Raw genomic sequence first — 22757 nt, forward strand, 5'->3', positions numbered from 1 at the left:
ATGGGACCAAACTGCTAATGTCATCAGTCCCTGAGCCTACACACTACTTAATCTAACTTAAACTAACTTACACTATGGACAACACACACACCCATGCCCAAGGTAGGACTTGAACCTTCGACAGGGGGAGCCGCACGGACCATGACAAGGTGCATCAGACCACATGGCTACCCCGTGCAGCTCAGTATTTATGCACAACATATAGTCACTAAGAAGTCGTGTACAAGAGCATTAGATTTTAACCAGGCAAAGGAACAAGTTGCCTATAGAAATGGATATAACATAACAGGTGTCTTTCTGGCAAGTTATGAACGAAATTATAGAACAGAGCCATGAGTATGAATATCACATTGTCTCAGATTAGTAGAGTTTGAGTAAGTTTTTATACATGGTATATACAAAACTGTATACAGCCACTGACAAACAAATAATTGATTGAGTCTATGTTATAATACTGAAATCAGCGCTACCACTTCCATTAGACTTTATGAGGATAGTGAGAAGTTAAGAGCTGATATAAGGGTTAGACTAGGAGATTCTGTATTAGCAAACCAGTTCTCAGCAGTTTTGGAGGAAGTTAGTATATTTTTAAAATGGGAAAACCAAAGAGTATGGTTTAACGAATCATCTCTAAATCAACTTCATTTTGGTGATAACAATGTAATGTTCAACTACTATTGTTATATTGGTATTAAGCCAAGGTCCAAGGCATGTTTCTGTGGCTGATGTTTTGTCTCCTAATGCCAGAGACGTCCTGACAGGCTAAAAGACACAATTAGTATACAAAATTAAATAGTGTTGGAAGTTCCATGCAGCTTTGCAGCATTAGAAAATTACAACGAAATGCAGGAAGATCTGCAGCGGACAGGCACTTGGTGAGGGAGTGGCAACTGACCCTTAACATAGACAAATGTAATGTATTGCGAATACATAGAAAGAAGGATCCTTTATTGTATGATTATATGATAGTGGAACAAACACTGGTAGCAGTTACTTCTGTAAAATATCTGGGAGTTTTCGTGCGGAACGATTTGAAGTGGAATGATCATATAAAGGCGGGTACCAGGTTGAGATTCATTGGGAGAGTCCTTAGAAAATGTAGTCCATCAACAAAGGAGGTGGCTTACAAAACACTCGTTCGACGTATACTTGAGTATTGTTCATCAGTGTGGGATCCATACCAGGTCGGGTTAACAGAGGAGATAGAGAACATGCAAAGAAGAGCGGCACATTTCGTCACAGGGTTATTTGGTAAGCGTGATAGCGTTGCGGAGCTGTTTAGCGAACTCAAATGGCAGACTCTGCAAGAGAGGCACTCTGCATTGCAGTGTAGCTTGCTGCCCAGGTTTCAAGAGGGTGCGTTTCTGGATGAGGTATTGAATATATTGCTTCCCCCTACTTATACCTCCCGAGTAGATCACGAATGTAAAATTAGAGAGACTTGAGCACACATGGAGGCTTCCCGGCAGTCGTTCTTCCTGGGAACCATATGTGACTGGAACAAGAAAGGGAGGTAATGACAGTGGCACGTAAAGTGCTCTCCGCCATGCACCATTGGGTGGCTTGCAGAGTATAAATGTAGATGTGGATGTAGACTGAGCAGGCCAAACTGTTTGTCCATAATTGCACAAATCTCAGTAATTGAGTGGAAGAAGTTAATAAACCCAGTAGTCCTGAAAATTGCCATAAAACAAAAATAATGCATGATGAACACATTGAAAAGGAAATGGTACAAATTAATGGTGAGCTCATGGAAGCAGTGGATGAGGTTTTGTATGTAGTGCAATTGAAGATAAATGGATGGACAGGAGGACAAATAAACCGAAGAGTAAAAATGGCCTGCAGCACTTTTGGTACACGAAATAGGGTTTTCAAAACTAAGCTTCCAATGCATTTGAAAGAAAGCTTACAATTTATGTGTATTATAATTTTTTACTTATGACAATAAAACACATACTTTTAATGAAAACCTATTAAAAAATGAAATGCTACTTAGGAAGCAATGGGAAGATACGTATTGGGAATTACCAGGAAGGACAATGTAGCAAATAAACGGATGTAAATGGACACACACACACACACACACACCATGGAATGATGTACTTTCTATGAGATTAAATGCTGAGTACAGATGTAGGTGAAGCTCTTTGCTGGATCTCACGAGATAAGAAAAGATTGAGACAAGTGACATTAGAAAATTGCTGAATGCAGGAAAAATGGAAAATTCTGGTGGTGCCATTTAGACAGCAGTGGAAGTCAAGTATAAGATGATGATGATGATGATAATAATAATGAATATTTTTTAAATAATTAATGTCTGTATGGCTACTTGTTTGCAGAATTTTTTATATCTAAATCATTTGTATTCTAATGATTGAATGCTTTTGGATAGGGGTAAGTATGTTAGACCCAATAATAAACAATGTGATTTATTTTTCTGGCAAGACGGCCAGAACACTTCGCTTCATATAGAGCCTTTACTCTACTTACGGCGGGTCTAAGTCTTCGCACCTACGTACAAAGTTATGTGTGCCTCTGTATATATTCCTGCACCAGTAAACCACTGTTACTGACTTGCAATACCAACGTGTTTTATCTCACCTGCTCCTACTCGCTTCCGTCATTCGGCCAACCATTCAGTTTTCAGGAGCAGACACACGCGCCCCCTTACAGGCGGCATACAAAAGTGTGTCTTCAAAGCACTGCTTTCTATTGTGTTTTCATCCTCAGGCTGCGAGCATTAATGATTCTTTCACCTTTCAGGGTCATTTCTGCAAGCCGAGGGCAAGAACATGCCTCAAACCTTGATAAGCTCCTCAGCTCTCTTTGACAAGGCCGTTATCAGAATAAAAGTGACTTCTTATATGAGAAGTCTTCAGCTGCCATTGCTGGGATACAGAATTCCTATGGCCACAACAGTCTGAGTTAAGCAAATATGCTGATAGCCATGAGATTATCATCATCTGCTTAATAGCCTACCGGTCGACCTTTAGAACACAATACAGCTGCAATTCAGCACAGCACAGACGGCACAGATCTCTGGTAGGTTTCCACAGGTATGTGGCACCAAGTGTCTATGCGCAGGTTATGCAGTACCCGGAAAATATGAGTTGGAGGTTTGAGAGTGTGGAGGTTGTATCCGATAGGTCCCAGAGGTGTTCCGTTGCACATAGATCAGGCTAATTGAACAGCCTAGGCTTCAACATGTATTCACTGTCACATTGCTAAAACCACTTTAATATCATTCTGGCCTCCTGAAATGGACAATTATACTAATGAAAGATGCCACAATTCTCAGGGAAGACATTAAGCACAAACGGATATAGGTGGTTCGCAATAATGTTCACGTGGTCCACAGCGATCATGGTGGCCTTGACTACTATCAAGAGGCACCACACAAGCCCAGGTGAATGTGCCCCACAGCATAATATTTCTTCAAATGGCCTGCACCTGTGGTGTCATGCACAATACGGTTTCAATGATACAATACACAGTGCAGATGCAACTGACAATGTCATTGGGCAACATGGCCATACTTATGGGTATCTTCTGCAGAGCCCCTTGTTCAACAAAGTGCTCTCAACAGTGTGCACTGAACAGTGTGTTCTGGAACATTTGTGCCTGCACCATCATTTTACTCTATCATCAGATTGCCACTGTCTAGCCTGCTTTACACAGTGGGCAAGGCTCTGACCTCCACATTCTCTGACAAAGCCCAGATGTTCGACAAGTTGCTGGTGACCCACAATTTTATTGTCTGTTGACCACTTTCTATAGATGTTCATGACAGGAGCACACAAACAGATAAATATGTTCATTGTTTACGAGATGCTCATTCTTGGGTGCCAGGACATAGCTATTGCACTTTGACAAAGTTGTCCTTTTTTGTGACAAAAAATTGCCACCACCAGCATCCTACCACTGATGCTATTATTTATTTTAAAGAACTATTAATTAATGTATTTAATTCTTTCTTTTACAAGGATCTGTTTTTTTTTAATTTTTTTAACTTTAAGTGAGGCAAGCCAGTGCTGAAACTGACTGAGGTTCATCTGCTGTGTAATATATTGGCTGCTGTGGCACCTGCTGTGTAGGCAAAAGATGTTAAAAGATCAAGCTACACACTGCCGTATAGACACTGCTCCTGTTTTCTTTTCTAACAATTATCCGTATCTCTTTTTCTGAACTGGAGAGAGTTGTCACAAAATAACAACACTTGTTAATTTGCTCAGTTGAGCAAAATGTAACATCAGTTTGACCAAAAATATATTTCACATTAGTGAAAGAAAATCTTGGCTATTTTTGCAGTAGAGATGAAAAAGACATTGTAACCAATTCTTTTTCCGACTTCACTGTCTTTTCTCAGGAAGGACAGAAACACACATCCACCCCCCCACCCCAAGCAAAAATAAATAAATAAATAAAAACACAAGGAATAGAAAGAAAATCTCGACAAACAGAACCAGAGCATTACCAGTGGATTTCCACATTTGCAGCCTTATTCCTCATTTCTCTCTTCTCTGCTGATATTGTTTTCTCACCACATCACACGACCACATTGCCACCAGGTGGCATTCGGTCTTGCAGAGGGCAGTGTCCATAATGTTTTGGTTCATCAATGTAGCTTCTAACCACAGCCCTAGTTCCCTCTTATCAACATTTAAAAAAAGCACTTGTCTACAATAGAATGTTCATCCAGTTGTTTACTGCCTCTCAGCTTGTTTTCCTTAAATAATTGTTCAAAATGTTCAATTGTGTGTGAATTCCTAAGGAACCAAACTGCTCAAGTCATCGGTCCCTACACTTACACACTACTTAAAACTAATTTATGCTAAGTGTGGTGTCACCGCCAGACGCCACACTCGCTAGGTGGTAGCCTTTAAATCGGCCTCGGTCCGGTAGTATACGTCGGACCCGCGTGTCGCCACTATCAATGATTGCAGACCGAGCGCCACCACACGGCAGGTCTAGAGAGACTTCCTAGCACGCGCCCCAGTTATACAGCCGATTTTGCTAGCGATGGTTCACTGACAAATTACGCTCTCATTTGTCGAGACGATAGTTAGCATAGCCTTCAGCTACGTTATTTGCTACGACCTAGCAAGGCGCCAGTATCCATACTATTGATATTGTGAATCATGTACTATAAAGAGCGACGTTCTCCATTAATGGATTAAAGTTAAGTATTTCACCAGCTATGTCCGTTTTTCTCAATTCTAATTCCCTTGCCATGTTCCAGACCTCACGCCAGCCTGCGTGAGCTAAAACGCGTGCATTTCGGCCTCCTGTAGGAAAACGGTTGGATCTCCTGCCAACCACAACATTGGCGACGAGGCAAAACCGCGTTCTTATCGATATTGCCCTGATTTACTTGTGTAAAGGCTTCGCCACAATCTCCAGATGTACTGTCTGAATTTTATCGCTTACAGAATCAGCAGACGCAGGCCTTACTGGATGCCCTTGGACAGCTCATCCAGGGGCAACGTGCAATGCAAAACGATGCGGCAGCACCCGCTTCACCACTAACACTGTTGCACCCACTTTTCGACCTTTTGATGCTGCCCTGGAAAGCTGGACGGAGTGGTCACGCCAATTTGGATTCCATCTCGCCACCTACAAAATTCAAGGTAACGAGCGGCAGCCTTTTTTATTATCGTCGGTCGGCATGACCACGTACCGTGTGATAGTCAAATTATTTCCCCGACGCGACATAGCAACTCTGTCCTACGAAGAAATTTTGTCTGCATTAGATGCATATTTCAAAGAATCAGTCAATGTAGTTGCACAAAGGTATACCTTCTTTCGTACAAAACGTACGGCAGGTCAGACTAATCGGGAGTGGGTTGCAACCTTGCAAAGGCCTTACTAGGGATTGTGCTTTTGAGTGCCAATGTGGACTCCGTTATTCAGATACTATGGTACGTGATGCAATTGCACAGAACGTTTGTGATGTTCGTATAAGGGAGCAGATTTTGAAACTAGTATATCCCTCCCTTCAACAAGTGATGGACATATTGGATCGGCAGGACACACTTGACTTTGCTCAGGAATCATTTGAAACTTCACCAGCAGTGTGTCAGGTTAACTGGCCCGCTGGGCGAGCTGCACGGAACAGTAAACAGTCCTCGCGCCCTGCCGTGCCGCTGCCACCAGGCCTCCAGCCACGTGTAGTGAGTGCGCTGGCAAGCAAATGCATTGATCAAATCATGCCCGCGGTGTGCTACTAAACATTCGCGTAAGAATTGCCCATCACGCCATGCTATTTGCTTTTATTGTAATAAAAAAGGACATGTTCAGAGTGTTTGCCAGAAAAAGCTCAGATCAGAAGCTCAAAACCGTTCCAGGCCCTTTGCTTCGCGCCGGAATCGGAATTGAACCAAGGATACTCAGGCTCGCGAAACTTCGCCCATGGAAATTAATGTAGTTCATTCCACGCCGCCCAGTGCCACTCTCTCTAATAGTGACTGTGTTCGTCCCAGAAATAGCGTGCGTCGACATCGCCGGAAATCCCGTCAAGTCGCAAGTGATTCTGTACCAGTGTCAGTTCCTGTTGCACGAGACAGTCGCTCTTGTCGTCAGCAGGACAATAAACTTTTTGTAGATTTGGACATTAACAGCAAAGTGATACCATTCCAGCTCGATACTGGAGCTGCACTGATCAATCAAGACACTTACAAACTGCTGGGCACACTTCCGTTGCGCACCGCAAATGTTAAATTAAGTTGTTATTCAGGTGAACAGAGCCCTGTGTTAGGACAGTGCAGCCTTCTTGCAACATACAAAGGACAAACAAAACTTGGGTCATTTTACGCCCTTCATTCTTCTTCTGCAGTGAACTTGTTTGGTTTCGATTTATTTCAGTTGTTTAACTTGTCTATAGTAAATCAGATCCTATCAGTGAATCAGACTGTGCCTTCAGACAGTGTTTCTCGTCTATGTGAAGAATTTGCAGACATTTTTGCACCAGGCCTTGGTTGCACTGAGAACTATAAAGCACATTTGGAACTGAAAGTAAACGCGCAACCGAAATTTTTCAGAGCACGCAATGTTCCCCACGCATTGCGTGATGAGGTCGCAAAAACATTACACGATTTGGAATCACAAGGTGTAATTGAACGTGTGCAGGGTTCTCTCTGGGCATCACCCTTAGTAATTTTGCCAAAACCTTCCGGAAAATTGAGACTTGGTGTGGACGTCAAGGCAACAGTGAATCCACAACTAGTGATTGCAATTTTTCCTTTACGCCGCCCGGAAGATCTTTTTGACAAACTGTGCCCGGGTAAATATTTTTCGAAGTTGGACCTCGCAGATGCGTACTTGCAAATACCGGTGGACGAAGAATCCCAGCGCGTTTTGGTGGTTAACACACATCTTGGGTTGTATCGATTCAAACGACTGCCATTCGGGTGTGCATCCGCCCCTGCATTGTTTCAGCAATATCTACAAACTGTTTGTGCGTCGGTCCCTACTGCAGCAAATTTCTGGACGATATTGTGATTTCCAGAAAGACGGAAGAAGAACATTTGGCCAATCTCAGAACATTATTTCAGGTCTTGCGACAAAATGGTCTTCGCTTGCGGAAGGACAAATGTGTGTTTTTTGCTCGGAACTTGCCATACCTGGGACATGTACTCAATGCCCAAGGCATACATCCCAGTCCAACACACCTCTGTGCCATTCAAGACTTGCCTTCGCCGCAGAATTTGAAGCAGCTACAGAGTGTGCTGGGAAAAATAAATTACTACCATCGCTATGTGCCACAGGCCTCTTCCATTTCAGCTCTGCTTCATCGCTTACGCCGTAAGGGTGTTCCGTTCGTCTGGACGACGGAATGCGAACGCGCCTTTCGCCAGTTGAAGTCGGCGTTGCTTTCCAATACTTGCCTTACGCCATTTGATCCCCAGAAGCCCCTCTTGTTGATGGTGGATGCATCGGATTTCGGGATCGGTGCTGTGCTTGTGCACAAAGATGGATCGCACGATCGCCCTATTGCCTTTGCGTCCAAATTGCTCTCGTCTGCGCAAAGAAATTATTCACAGATCGAGAAAGAAGCATTGGCTCTTGTATTTGGTGTTACGAAGTTACATGATTTCTTGTATGGTCGTCACTCTACCATAATCACAGACCACAAACCTTTAACATTGCTGTTTCACCCGACCTAGCCTGTACCTCCACGTACAGCGCAGAAATTCATTTGCTGGTCTATTTTCCTCTCGCAGTACCGCTACGATATCTTGTTACAGTCCACTGTTAAGCACGGAAACGCCGATGCGTCGTCCCACTTGCCTGTTGCTGAGGATAGGGCATTCGATTCCTCCGAACTTGCTTGCATGTTCATTGATGCGGAAACTGATGATGTGGTCGAATCGTTTCCGATTGATTTTCGTCGTGTAGCTACAGCCAGAGCTGCCGACTCTGTCCTTGCTCCCGTTCTGCGTTTTGTTGCTACACAATGGCCCTTGTCAAAGTCACGAATCGGTGACCCGTTGGTTCGCCGATTTTTTGCTCACAAGGAGAGACTTTTTGTATGACGTGGTGTTATGGTGTTGCGTTCTGAAAATGATAAGTCCAGGGTCTTGGTAACACGTTCATTACAGTCCTCTGTCTTACAGCTTCTCCACAAAGGACATTGGGGTATAGTGAGAACAAAACAACTTGCTCGTCAGCACTGTACTTGGTTCGGAATCGATGCCGTGATTATGAATATGTGCTCTTCTTGCATGGTGTGTGCCGAACAACAATCAGCACTACCACGGAAATTCTTTGCATGGCCAAAAGCCACTTCCCCTTGGCAACGCTTGCACATCGATTTTGCTGGTCCATTCTGGAATGCTCGATGGTTGGTAGTGGTAGATTCATTCAGTAATTTTCATTTTGTTGTGCAGATGTCTTCCACGACGTCCTCTGCCACCATCCAAGCGTTATCTGCTATCTTTTACATTGAAGGTCTTCCACAGACTATTGTTTCCGACAATGGCCCACCATTCATGTCTTCAGAATTTCAGTCATTCTGCAAGACCAATGGTATTCAACATCTGACGTCTGCGCCATTTTCGCCACAGTCAAACGGTGCCGGTGAACGATTGGTCAGGACTTTCAAGTCACAGATGTTGAAGTTGAAAGAGTCGCATTCACGGGAGGACGCATTATGGCTCTTTTTGTCCTCGTATCGCTCTCAGCCCCGAGATGGTCGCTCGCCAGCTGAGTTGCTACACGGTCGTCCTCATTGAACCTTGATGTCTTTGCTACATCCACCGCATCAGGTTCCTGTGCAGCAGCAGACACCTACTTTTGCTCCAGGCAACGTTGTCTACTATCGCCACTACCGAGGTTCACGGCATTGGCTGCCTTGGATGCACTATGTAACTGGTTTTGGGGGCCTCTGGTGAGGTGCGTCGGCATCTCAATCAGCTGCGCCTCTGTCATCGCACGGGATCTGCAGCTTGCCGTCTGCTTTCAGCGATGGTGCCGTCCGGTCAGCGCCCCGGCGACCCATCTACTGGTTCGCCTCAGCCCCAGGTGTTACCAACACTGCCTTCCATTTTACCCCATGGCGATGCAGCCGCCGCCTGTTCTCCCGCCGGCGACGCCCATAGTGGACGCATCACTGCAACCGCTGGGTGCCTCCCTGGGTCATGCGCTGCCAATCGCTTCCTGTGACCAGTTGTCCTCCGACGTGGAACTGTTGCCCGCTCCGGACCATGTGTCATCTTCGCCCGTCGGGTGACCCAGCCTGATGGAGGTCAACCCTTCGGCTCCTCCTGTCTATCTGCAGGCGCATACACCGCATGTTGGCGTGCACCCTGGAGCAGGTGTTCAGGCGTTTCCTAGCTCCCCGCGGTCCGAATGGCAAGGGTGCGGGTGGCACAGCCTCACCTGTTGTTAGGCTCCCCACCTCGTCGCATACGTCAACATGCGGTCCTCCCCACGGTGGGCGGAAGCCTTATGCCACAACAACAGGGGAGGCATGTGGTATCACCGCCAGACACCACACTTGCTAGGTGGTAGCCTTTAAATTGGCCGCGGTCCATTAGTATACGTCGGACCCGTGTGTCGCCACTATCAATGATTGCAGACCGAGCACCGCCACATGGCAGGTCTAGAGAGACTTCCTAGCACTCGCCCCAGTTGTACAGCCGATTTTGTTAGCGATGGTACACTGAATTCTACACTCTCATTTGCCGAGACGATAGTTAGCATAGCCATCAGTTACGTTATTTTCTACGACCTAGCAAGGCGCCAGTATCCGTACTATTGATATTGTGAATCATGTACCATAAAGAGCGACGTTCTCCATTAATGGATTAAAGTTAAATATTCCACCAGCTACGCCCGTTTTTCTCAATTCTAATTCCCTTGTCATGTTCCAGACCTCATACCAGCCTGCGTGAGCTAAAACGCGTGCATTTCGGCCTCCTTTAGGAATACGGTTGGCTCTCCTGCCAACCACAACACTAAGAACAACACACACACCCATGCCCAAAAAGAATCAAACCTCCACCGGGAGGGGCTGCGCAATCCATGACATGGCACCCCAAACCGTGTGGGCACTAAATGTGGCTCTTAAAGAATTATCCACTAAGAAACCGAAATATAACTTGCCAAATGAAATTCTGGCAGAGGTAAGCAAGGAAAGATATCTTATGAGCATTCTCTATTGAGGATAAGTAATTGTGTGGATCACAAAATTCAAATGGGAAAATTAAAATGAATGGCATTAATGACACCCATTTTGCACGTAAGAGGTTTTATGTTCTTGTCCGAGAAGGAAGAGTCATTAAATAACATCACGGATGCATGTAAGTTAAAGCCAAATAGTGTTAGCAAGGGTTTTTTAAAAGGAGATTTCATTTTTGTAGAAAGATTAACCAAAATATTTCTTAAATAATATATGGCTTGCATTCATATTATCACATAGAAGAAGGTTTAACTAGATGAATGATGAACATGAACTTCACTTAACAAAGGTTTATTCAGTACTTGCATATACAAGATTGCGAGGCGAACTGCCTCCGGCCAAACACATACAGTATATATACAGCTACAGAACATTCTAGTACAATGATTTTTTATGTTGGTGGATACTTCTAGAATGTACTTGAACCAAATACAGAAATTAAAATTTTACAGTTCAGTTGAGTCTTGAACTCACAACCCTCTGTGCAACAGTCTAGTATCATAACCACTACACCACGGTGACTGTGATACTCAGCTTCTTCTGCTACATTGCTCCCTCCTTAAGAGAACAGCGTCTTGGTGTTACGTCCTAGTTCGGGAATGAATCATCGGTCCAGCATACTCTGACTCCCAATGAATGATGCTCGCCCTGGTGGTGATCTTCTTAAAACTTCTTTTGCTGCTATGCTCTTCATCACCTTTCCGCTTTTTGCCTGTCGCTATAGCTTCAAATTTTCCCTGGGTTGCAGGATCCTTATAGGGCTTAATTCGAACAATGTGGACCATATCTCTGATCTGTCTTACAACCTTATAAGGTCCAAAGTAGCGCCTGAGGAGCTTCTCAGAGAGACCAACCTTCCAAACAGGAGTGAAGATCCAGACGAGGTCACCAGGCTCGTAGACAACAGGGCGGTGGCTCGTGTCATGCTCGTTTCTTGAGCCTGCAGCATGCGGAGTCAAGCTAACTGCTGAGCTTCCTCAGCTCTGGTTAACAACTGGCTGGTGTAGTCGTCGTCCACGTCATTAGGATGTAACGGAAACACTGTGTCCATCGCCTCACACCCATGCACTAGGAAAAATGGCATAAATCCTGTAGTATCTTGTTTGGCGGTGTTGTAGGCAAACATCATGAAAGGCAGCACCTCATCTCAGTTGCTCTGCTCAACATTGACCAACATTAATAGCATGTTGGCAAGGCCTTATTAAGGTGTTCAGTAACCCCATTAGTTTGTGGATGGTAGACACTCTTCATGTGCTGAGTAATGTTGCACCGACAATTTATCTCTGTCACAAGATTTGATTGAAAACATTCCCTCAATCCGTGATTAACGACCTTGGGGCACGGTGTTTTAATATAATGTCTTCCACGATGAATTTGGTTATTTCAGATACTTTGGCTTTTGTAACGTCATAGTGTCAGATAATCAGTGCAAACAATAATCCATCTATTGCCACTAGTAGACATTGGAAATCATCCAAGGAGAATCCCAACATGCTGGAAAGGCATTTCAACTGGTGAAACTGGTTTGAGTCAGCCAGGTGGTTTCTGAGGAGCTGCCTTTGTCCTCCGGCATTCTACACAGAGCGACACATAGTGACGGGCACTCCTAAATAAACCTGGCCAGAAAAATCTCTTGCGGATTCTATCGTATGTCTTAATAAATCCTAGCTGTCCGGCCTCAGGTGTCATGGAATTTCTGTGGAACATCTAAGCACATGTGTTTAGGAATCACTGGTAGACACCTCTTCAAATGGATCAAAGTTTTTCTTGCAAAGTAATCCATTAACTACCTTAAATTATCCTTTCACATCCTCTGAACAACTTAAGGCAACCATAATTTGAGATATCTTGACATCCTGCTTCTGCTCAGCAGGGAGGTCCTGGAGCGCAACTGGACAGTCACTATCTTCATCAAAGTCTTGATGGTCTTGCACAGGGTTTCTTGAGAGACAGTCGGATCTTAGTGTTTTCTTCCACTTTTGTGCACATGGTAATGTCATACTCTTGAAGATGTAGTGCCCACCTGGTAGGTCGTCCTGTTGGATCCGTAAGGTCTGTCAATCAACAAAGTGAATGATGGTCTGTAACAACTGTGAAAGGCCTTCCATAGAGATACTGTCGAAATTTGCACATGGCCCAAATCACAGCAAGACATTCTCCATCTGTAGTTGAGTTGTTTCTCTCTGCTTTTGTAAGAGTCCTAGAAGCATAGGCTATAACCTTCTCTTTTCCATCCAAAATTTGCACCAGAGCAGTACCAATCCCATACCCATTGGCACTTGTGTGTAGTTCTGTATGTGCTCTCATCATACAGACCAAGTACAGGATCAGCTGCCAGAGCTTTTTGCAGCACATTGAACGAATCTTGTTGAGCACCACCCCAAACAAATTTCGCAGCAGCTTGTAACAACTCTTGGAGTGGCCTGGCTTTGATACAAAAGTCTTATCAAACGATGGTAATAAGAACATAATCCGAGGAAGCTTCTCACATCTGTAATACTTTTAGGAATAGGAAATTCCACTATAGGTCTCACCTTTTCTGGGTCTGGCCACAGACCTTCGTTTGGCACAAGGTGTCCAAGTATTTTGATTTATTCTGCTCCAAAGAAACACTTTCTTGGATTAAGTTTCAGTCCGCCTTGTTGGAGACACTTAAGAACAGCCCTCTGTTTTTTTATAGGTTCATCAAATGTCTCCAAGAACACTATATGTCATCTAAATAACAAAGACACATTGTCCATTTCAGGTGACATAGAAGATTATCCATCATCCATTCGAATGTTGCTTGTGCATTACGCAAACCAAACGGCATTACCTTAAACTCATACAGGCCCTCAGGTGTAATGAACGCAGTTTTGCAGTTTTCTCATGATCAGCCTCATCTCCTTCGATTTGACAGTATCCCGAGTACATGCCCATGGTTGAGAAAAACTTTGCCCCCTTCAGACAATCTAGTGCATCATCGGTTCTTGGAAGAGAGTCAATGTCCTTTTTAGATATCATATTAAGCTTCCTGTAATCAACACAAAAGCGCCAATTGCCATTCTTCTTCATGGCAAGGACCACTGGTGATGACCATGGGCTCTGTGAAGGCTGAATGCTGTCATTCTTCATTTTCTCTTCCTTGTCACGAATTATTCGACACTCCATTGCTGACACATGGTATGCTCTCTGGCTTATTGGTTGATGGTCTCCAGTGCTAATCCACAGCTTCACCATTTATTTTTCTAATTTGCTCTTCACGAGCCGACTGAAGCATTCAGAGAACTCTTGAAGAATGGAAGGTAGCTTCTTCTGTTGTTCCTTTGTGAGATCTGGTGATGGTCGAGCTAGAGGATCTTGTCTCATAGTGATAGTGTTAATTTCGTCCACAGTCTCAACATGGGAGGTTTCTATGATGCTCAGCTGTTCTTCAATTAACGGCTCAGTGTTTGCTACGCACATGCATCCTGGAACGATCTGCAGTTCTCGGCAACAGTTAACTATCCACAATTCACCGAATCCATTCTCAAATGAGACGACAGAGGCTGGGATGACCAAGTTATTCTTCAGTAGTATGCTTCTCTTACATTCCATGACAAGATCCATGGATTGATGCATGGCATGATATGTGACAGTTACCTTTCTAGTGCTGACTGCAAGAATGGTCACTTCATCCAGTACACATAGTCTCCACACACTTGGATGCACAACTTCCTGTCCACAGTATCTCATCTCATCTACCATAATCTTCGAGTGACCACAATCTATAATTGTCCGAGAAGCTTTCCAGAAGTCCCATCTAAGAATGATGTCATGACTACACTCTTGTAAGGCGATGAATTCTAAGGGCTGTGTATGGCCACCTATGCCCACACGAATGGTACATCTTCCTGTAGGTTGTACATATTTCCCACTAGTCACCTTCAGCAGAGATGTTTTGTTGTCGACGAACATGGTTTTCTGCAACTGGTGATGGTACTTCTCCAAAATGACTGAATATGATGCTCCAGAGTCCACAAGAGCTTGGGCTGGTTGGCCATCCATGAGGATATCAATGTAGTTGCCTATCATTTTTGTAGTGATTGACGGTGGAGGATTTTTCTCTTTGGCGGCCTCACCTCCAAGGAAGATCGCACCCTTTAGTTTTCCATGTTACGGCGGCTAGGTGATCGATTGTAGCTTCTAAACAGTGTGGAAGACCTCAATCGGCATGTTGGGGAGCGTCCCCTCCAGCGGCTAGCTTGCAGTGATAGAGACCTACATCGTACTGCACCCACATCTTCTTGTTCATCTTCATCATACCAGAGTTGGCATCAGCTAAGATCAGTCTGCTGCCTTCTGGTGTGGGCGTCATCAAATATGTGCTGCCTTTCTTGACAATAGCGCACCACATGTCCCGGTCGTCCGCAGTGGAAACATACTGGTTGGCTGTCCTGGGTCCTCCAGACATCAGTCTTCCTTGGGGCCCAAACAGGTTCCTCGTGCAGCATTGTAGGAACATAACTCCGCCTGGGTCTCAATTTTTTCACCATTTTAAAGGTAAATGAGAGCAAAGAGATTGGGTTCAATATCTGATCCCCTTCCTCCCTTATGACCTGTCGGAGCATCTCGTTTTTTTGCCTTCTGAACTTCCTCTCTCACTATCTGACAAAGAACACTTGTGAAGTCAGTTTCTTCCTTCATCGCAGACATTGATCCAACATTTTGAAGCTGTTCAAACTTTTTGCGTGTAATTCTTTTTTGATGCATTGTCTCGATATTCTGGCACCATTTTATGGAGTCGTTTGCCGTCGAAACCTCCAGGAGTAGGGCTTGATACATATCCTCAGCAACACTCTTCATGAGATGTGCAACCTTATCTTTCTATTCATACTAGGATCCAGTATTTTACACAGCTCCAAGACGTCTTGAATGTAGGATGCTGTAGTTTCTCCTGGACGCTGTGTCCTGTCCTTTAATGTATCTTCAGCCTTGCACTTCTGTCGTCATGTGTCACTGAAATACTTGCGCAGTTCTGCCTGGAACACTTCCCAGCTTGGGAAACTTCTCCTCGTTCTCATACCATTGCTTGGCAGTGACCTCCAAGTAGAGAAATATGTTTGCTAAACACACGGTGTCATCCCATTTGTTAAATTTGGCCATACACTCATATACCTTCAGCCACCTGTTTGAATCTTAGCCATCATTATCACGAGGAGGTCTCATGTGGTGACACACCATTGCTGTCATCATAATGTCCTCTTCCTGTTCTGTCTCCAACAGGTTGCGATCTGTTGAATATGGCTCGAACTCTGGCTTCTCGCCACGTGGTCTAATGGGAGCCATGGTGTCGTCAATAACGTACGCTATCACAAGTTCCAATACCCAGCGTCTCCACCAGAATAATGTCACGTACAAGGTGTAACTAAATGAATGACGAACACTAACTTCAATTAACGAAAGCTTATTCAGCATTTGCACATAAAAGAACATGGAGTGAACTGCCTCCAGCCAGAACACATACAGTATATATACAGCAACAGAACATTCCAGTACAGTGATTCTTGACATTTGTGGATACTTCTAGAATGTACTCGAACTGAATATAGAAATCAAAACTGTACAGCAACAGTTTAGTATCATAACCACTATACCACGATGTTACTCAACTTCTTCTGCAACAATATCAGTGGTAAGATATGTATATTTTACACAGAAAACGAAAACTTACAGTGCAGTGATTGTCCAGGTGATTTGCACTATTACAGCCAACCACAGTTTTCTTGAAGATATTGTGGAGTCAAGAGACTTCTTTGACACAGTGCCTAAGGCCTGTGGAGTAACAGATAGGCACCAAATGAAGGTGGACATTCTAGCTCTCAGGGAACAGCACATTTTCTGCACTGTCAAACCTAATGCTGTTTAGCTGCACGGTGGTGATGGACTCCTGGTTAACATTTGCTGGTGTTGTTGTGATATTCAAGTGATTCCCAGATAGGAACAATTCTTTCCAGACATGTTCTACAGCATACAGCTGAATGTGCTTGTGCTTGTGTCTATGAGGAAGTAACAGCCACATTCAGCAAGCAGTGCTGCACTAGGGCAGTGGTGAGAGGGCACATTCGCGTGATGCTTGTTGGGACACCTTAGAATTCGATGGTGATGTGATATGATGGGACCCAGGTTTGGAGACTGTTTTATGGTGTGTTGTTGTCACGTATTACTGACATTTACTCTGTATGCTTGTGCTTGTGCATTTTAATCTCAAGATTATTGCTGTCATGATAACTAACCTGAATAATAATGATTTCTGCTTGCTTCAGGCTGACCAAGGATTACAGTGGTTTGTCCGAGCTGATTTTAGAAATAGTGTGGCACTTGTCCTTTTCAGTATTATTGATTTTTTAATTTATCTGAGGCACCATGTAAAGTTGTGGTCTATGATATGTACTGCTATGGAAAATGAAACGCTCATCATATAAACGTAAGGCTCGTGTTAAGGCTGAGGTTTTACTATGTTTTTCAAGGAGATATTTGAAGTGCCTTGTATGTCTCACTGGACCTTAGAATGATTTATTGGAACTACTACACCTCACCTTAAAACACTGATGTTGTGGTTTCTTTTTTTTTTTTTTTTCTAATGAGATTTAAAAAGTTCCTGTCATGAATCAAACGCTACCGTCAGTCTCTTGTTTGTGCATAATCTCCCATTAGCCTGTGTCTAAAGTATGCATGTTTCGGGAAATAGACTGTGTTATGCCCAACAATACACTGCGAAGTTTGTTTGTGTTGTAGCAAAAGCAGATGTCAGGAGACCCACTGGTTATTAAGCGATGTTCAGCATTTGTGATATGTATGACATAAAGGGTGCTGTCACTTTGACAGATAAAGCTGCCTTTCAGCCAGCCTATAATTGTTTGTAAACTTCGTTACTGCTCTACTAAAAGGTTTTGTATTTATTAATGGAATTGAACAGGATCACTTAAAGTTTTTACAGCTTCACATAAAGTTTTATACTTCTTGTTTTAAAACTTGTGTTTGCATTCTACTGTAATTAACATTTGATGAAATTGTTGGGTCACTGTGGGTGTTCTCTGAGTTTTGGTAATACACAGTGTACATAAAGTCCGGGAACACTTTCAATTATTTACTACACAAGAACCAAACATTGTAAAGATATCATACATATGTCAGTTTTAAGAAAAACCCTGAAATTTTTTTTTCCATGTATACCGCCACAGCCTTGTTTGGTAATTTGCCGACAGTCAGCGCTAGTCGCAAACATGGCGAGTTCAGGTGTGGAGGAAGTTTTCTGTGTGTTGGAGTTCAACAAAAACAAGTGTGCTACAGCTTTTCAATGGATGTTTAGAACCAAGTATGGTATGAAACCACCAACAAGAAAGGCCATTTACCATTGACACAACAAATTCGTTATGACTGGTTGCTTGTGCCCAGCAAAGAGAAGCAGATGTCCCAGTGTTAGTGAAGTGAATGTTGAGCACGTACAAGAGACATTCGTGGCCTCCCCGTCACTTTTTTTCTGTAAGGACACATTAAAGATCTGGGTGGGTCACTCATGGTTCATATATCAAATGTTTGTAAAAAAAAAAAAAAATGAGTTTCTCTTCCAAATGCAATATGTATGACATCTGTACAATGTTTAGTTCTTGTGCAATAAATAATTGGAAGTGTTCCTGGACTTAACGTACACCCAGTATATACAATGTCACAGATATTGGCCAGTATCTGCGAGCTGTACTGTTACAATGATGTTATAAACTTTTTGGCTTAATATTTTGTAAGTAACATTTTCAATTCTGAAGAATATACAAATATGTGTTAATTTCAGAATGACTAAACTACTTTACATGAACACAAATACCTTTGGTCGTACTCTGGTCCTAACACCCGAATCGTCCACGATAATTTGGATAGGGAGCTTAAAAATTAACTAACGGGACACCATAAATGGAAAACTATGAGCACATAATACCACTTATCTAAAGGACAAAATAGTATGTGGTGATATGTACACATAAATTATGAGGCAGAATTGATGATCATCACTTATATTCAGGTGGCAAGATACTGCACACTGCCAACACATACACATAAAAATACAAGTAATGACACAAAACTATAGTTTTGAAAGCTAGGTGTGTTTAACTTCCCCTTTTATTTGTCTCTAGCAACACTACTCATTCGTCTCCTGAAATTTAAGTACTGGTCAACAATATAAGAAAATTTTGGTTTGGTACTCACTGTAAAGGTGACAGATACCAGTCCGAGCTGTCAGGGATGGTGGTCATGTATGCATGAGGTGGGCTTGCTTGTATGAGAGTGAGTGAGTGAGAGTGTGTTTCCTTTAGTGAAAAACGCGTTGACCAAAAGTTAAATATGTAACAATCTTTTTGTTGTGCGTTTCTGCAAATGAATGTGTCATCTTTAGGCTGACTATCAATCTATATACTTCCCTATATTGTTGACATTCCAACCAGGAGTTTCCATTATTTAAGTACTGGGTATTACTTATGTCTCATTATTTAAATATTCAATCATAATGTTAAAAAGACAGGCATAACATTCAATGAAATTACACAAATTTTAACAAGCAAGGAGCATTCTCAAAATTTATTTGATGCCATTGTCAATACAGGCAGAAAAACAATATCTCTTATGTAACTTACATGATAATGAAAATAAAGTAAAAAAAGTTACAAAGGTGCATTTCAATACAGAACAGTGGAGGTTTCTCATTATAAAACATACAATATTCAGTAAGTTCAATCACAAAAAGAACTCATTGCACTGTACAGTATAGAAGCCTTATTTTATCATGGCACAATAACGACTAGTTTTATCACAGTCATGAGCTACTCTACACTAGCTCTATTTTAACAGAAGCTCAAGATGAGTTACATAAAAGTTCAGTCCATAACCTTCAAGAAAATTTAAGCATAAATTGATGTATGGATTAACAATTAAGTCTTTCAGGTTAAAATTCCACATCACCAACAATAAAAGAAAGATTCAAAGGAAATAATAAAGCCTGTGAAAACATTTTGTAATTCCTATAAAGACACATACTTTAAATATCAATACCAACTGTGAAATGAGGCATTATATTTAACAAAATAACAATGGCTAAGATTTGTCTCTTAACACATAGCAAAAGTAACAGTAGTCATGAGAAACATTTTCCTCCCTTTAAAGGGGATAAATGAGTCTCAGAATGTATAATATCCGCTCAGTCAGATCAAGGGTCAACATGCAGCAACAAAAAAGGATTGACAGCACAACAGGAGTAATTGATTGAGTATTAAGGATTCAGCATTTGTTCTTTCTTTACCTAATAAATGCTCAACTACCACTTTTTATAGGAAAAATAAACTTTCCCTGGTTTGTTAACACTTCATTTTCTTTTACTACTATTTTTTTTGCAATAACCGAATGCACTAAAACATGATATTATTTCCCCATACACCCATCTGAATAGCAAACAGACAAAGTCACAGGATATAAGAAATGAGCAGTCAGCATATAAGAGATAGCATTAGAAGGCAGAAAGTCTTCTGAATAATGCATTTCACAAGTTATTACAACAGCAAAAGTTCATAAAAATGTGAGAACCTAAACTTTATTCAACAGAAGTGCACCACATACACCAAGATAAATTAGATAATTATTTGATTTTAGGGCAAATCAGTTAATAAGAATAACTTAGTTTTAGATTGCACAACCAGGAGCTGTTAAGCAAGATTCAGAACTTAATCTACACATGCTAGAAATAAGTGTGCTTCATTCGCTGAAAGCTGTTATCATCTCTCCTATTGTTTGTACTAAGTTACATAATTAAATTTCAGTGTTTCATCATATTTAGCCAAATAAATTTAAAAGCAATATTACTCTGCAATAAGATCAAATTGCCAATAAAATACTTGTTATATCTGCAAGACTTCACTCGGGATACTGAACAATTACTACTCACAAAATAGGCTAAGCAGCTTTATGTGATTTATTTATCTGTAGAACACATTCTGAACTTTTAAATTTACAGCAACCTACTGCTTTGTGAGGATTCTTTCTCATTACCTACTCTTTTCTAAGAATCTCTACGATTCACATCTTAAATGGCACCTGGTTTACTTACTGACCTTTCAACTCAGTCAAAAATCACACATCATCTTTTCCACACTGTTAATTGGATAAATTTCAATTTTCGAATGTTATCATGCATATATCTGTGATTTATATATGTTGACTTTTGAGAATTTGATGTTTGAAGAGGAATGTAGTACACACAATGTCACTTATGGTTTGACAATTTGAATTACATTCTATCTGCCCATTACTGGATACTTTTCTGCATGTATTAAAAAATGTGGTGTGGAATTTCGAGACTTAAATTTACTGTTGGCTCAAGCAACTGGGATGTTGACAATCACAACTGTTTCTAATACATTAAAAACATCTTTGACGAGCACCAAATAAGACCAGGTGTATGTCAAAGTAAAATATTGGTCCTAAAACACTGACACATCAGTCTTAATTATTCACAAATATACAAGAATGTCTATAAAATTAAACAAATTATTACAGAAAATGTGGTAAGATATTTCTATAGCAGCAGCAGAAGCCTCCATCATAGAAGGGGAGCAAAATCTTGCTTCTAAATTCTTTTTAAGATAAAGTTTCAAAGAGAGATAACGTACATAATTAAGGGACAAGGAATGTGCATTACAACAAAACATTCATTATTGGAGAAATAAAACTGGCCAGCATAAAGCATAATTTTCTTAGGTACATTTCAATACAAACACTTCACTTTTATCTTTAACAATTTATACATTGCAATAAATTAACCATCAAAGAGCCCATAAAAAACATGAAATTTTGATTAATAAAAGAAAGTTTATGGTACATTTATGGCACAGCCCTTCTCAAGGAAAGTTTGTCATTCTCTGTCAGACTGAGAGATCATTCCGAGACCAGACAAAAGCTTTTTATTATTTTTGTGGCTTAAGTATTGTAAAATATGGTTTTTAGACTTTATGTGCCTATGTTGCAGATAACAGATTATTGCAATTAACAGTCTTTATGTCCTTGTATTCCTTGAGATCTGTGCAAGATTATCTGATTTTTTAGCAATTAAATGCTCCAATAAAAGCTTCATATTCTGACGAATGACTTCAAAGCGGCATGAATGTGGTCCACAGCAGGAGTGTTCAACTTTTTATTACTCCATAGGAGTACATTAGAAATGCAGCAAGTGTACTGTACTCTATACTCTGAACAAGTCTTTCGTTCACGACACTTAAGGTGGTGGACTGTAAATTGAGCTTCCACTGGCAGAATCAGAACTGTGTCTGGACCTAACTATAAGCCACACCACATATGCAGTTAATGCCACACCCTGGATACCAGCCAACAGGAAGAAGTAATAATCGAGGTGGCCTTGGAAATGTTGTGCATCCTGGCGGATCCAGACTGGAGAGAGAGCTGAGATGAGAGCAGTTCCCAGGAGAGAATTCACTCCTTCCGTTGCAGAGAACAAGCCCATGGCAACACCTTGCAGTGGCCGTGGAGCTGCTGAATAGGCGAACTCGAGACCTAATGAATCATTATAATATCAGTTACTTTTATTTTATGATAAAACGGAGAAACTTGCAAAGCATTAACTACATATTATGAGGCTATGAGGCAGGTGAAATGAACATATTTTATTTGAAACAAAGGGCAATGCAAAATTAGTATAGTGATTACAAACAGCTATAACTATTTAATGCATAGTGGTACATCGAGTTGCAGAGAATGTAAAAGAAAATTCACACTTTTGACCACTGTGCAAGTGCTGTGATTCTGAAGTTGAAGCATGTACAGCATAGATGAAAAAGTGTGAATTCCTTCATATTAAGGATTTTTTTTGGAAGGGGGGGGGGGGGTAGGGGAGGGGTCATCAGTCTTCTGACTGGTTTGATGCGGCCCCCGAATTCCTCTCCTGTGCCAACCTCTTCATCTCAGAGTACCACTTGCAACCTACATCCTCAATTGAAAGATAGGAGATGAGGTACTGGCAGAACTGAAGCTGTGAGGACAGGTCCTGAGACATGGTTGGGTA

The 22757-nt window shown here is 41.9% G+C and overlaps 1 protein-coding gene across 1 annotated transcript in view; it reads right to left on the minus strand.

Annotated features, from left to right (window-relative positions):
* Nucleotides 1-19241: 19241 nt before the first annotated feature.
* Nucleotides 19242-22757, minus strand: part of LOC126285299 (solute carrier family 15 member 4-like) — a 60319-nt gene continuing 56803 nt past the window's right edge. The window contains exon 8 of the mRNA XM_049984590.1: nt 19242-22249. Coding sequence (XP_049840547.1) covers nt 21954-22249 — 296 coding nt within the window. The 3' untranslated portion in view covers nt 19242-21953. The remainder of the gene's footprint in view (nt 22250-22757) is intronic.

The sequence above is a fragment of the Schistocerca gregaria genome, chromosome 8 (assembly GCF_023897955.1).
Source record: "Schistocerca gregaria isolate iqSchGreg1 chromosome 8, iqSchGreg1.2, whole genome shotgun sequence".
Taxonomy (NCBI): domain Eukaryota; kingdom Metazoa; phylum Arthropoda; class Insecta; order Orthoptera; family Acrididae; genus Schistocerca; species Schistocerca gregaria.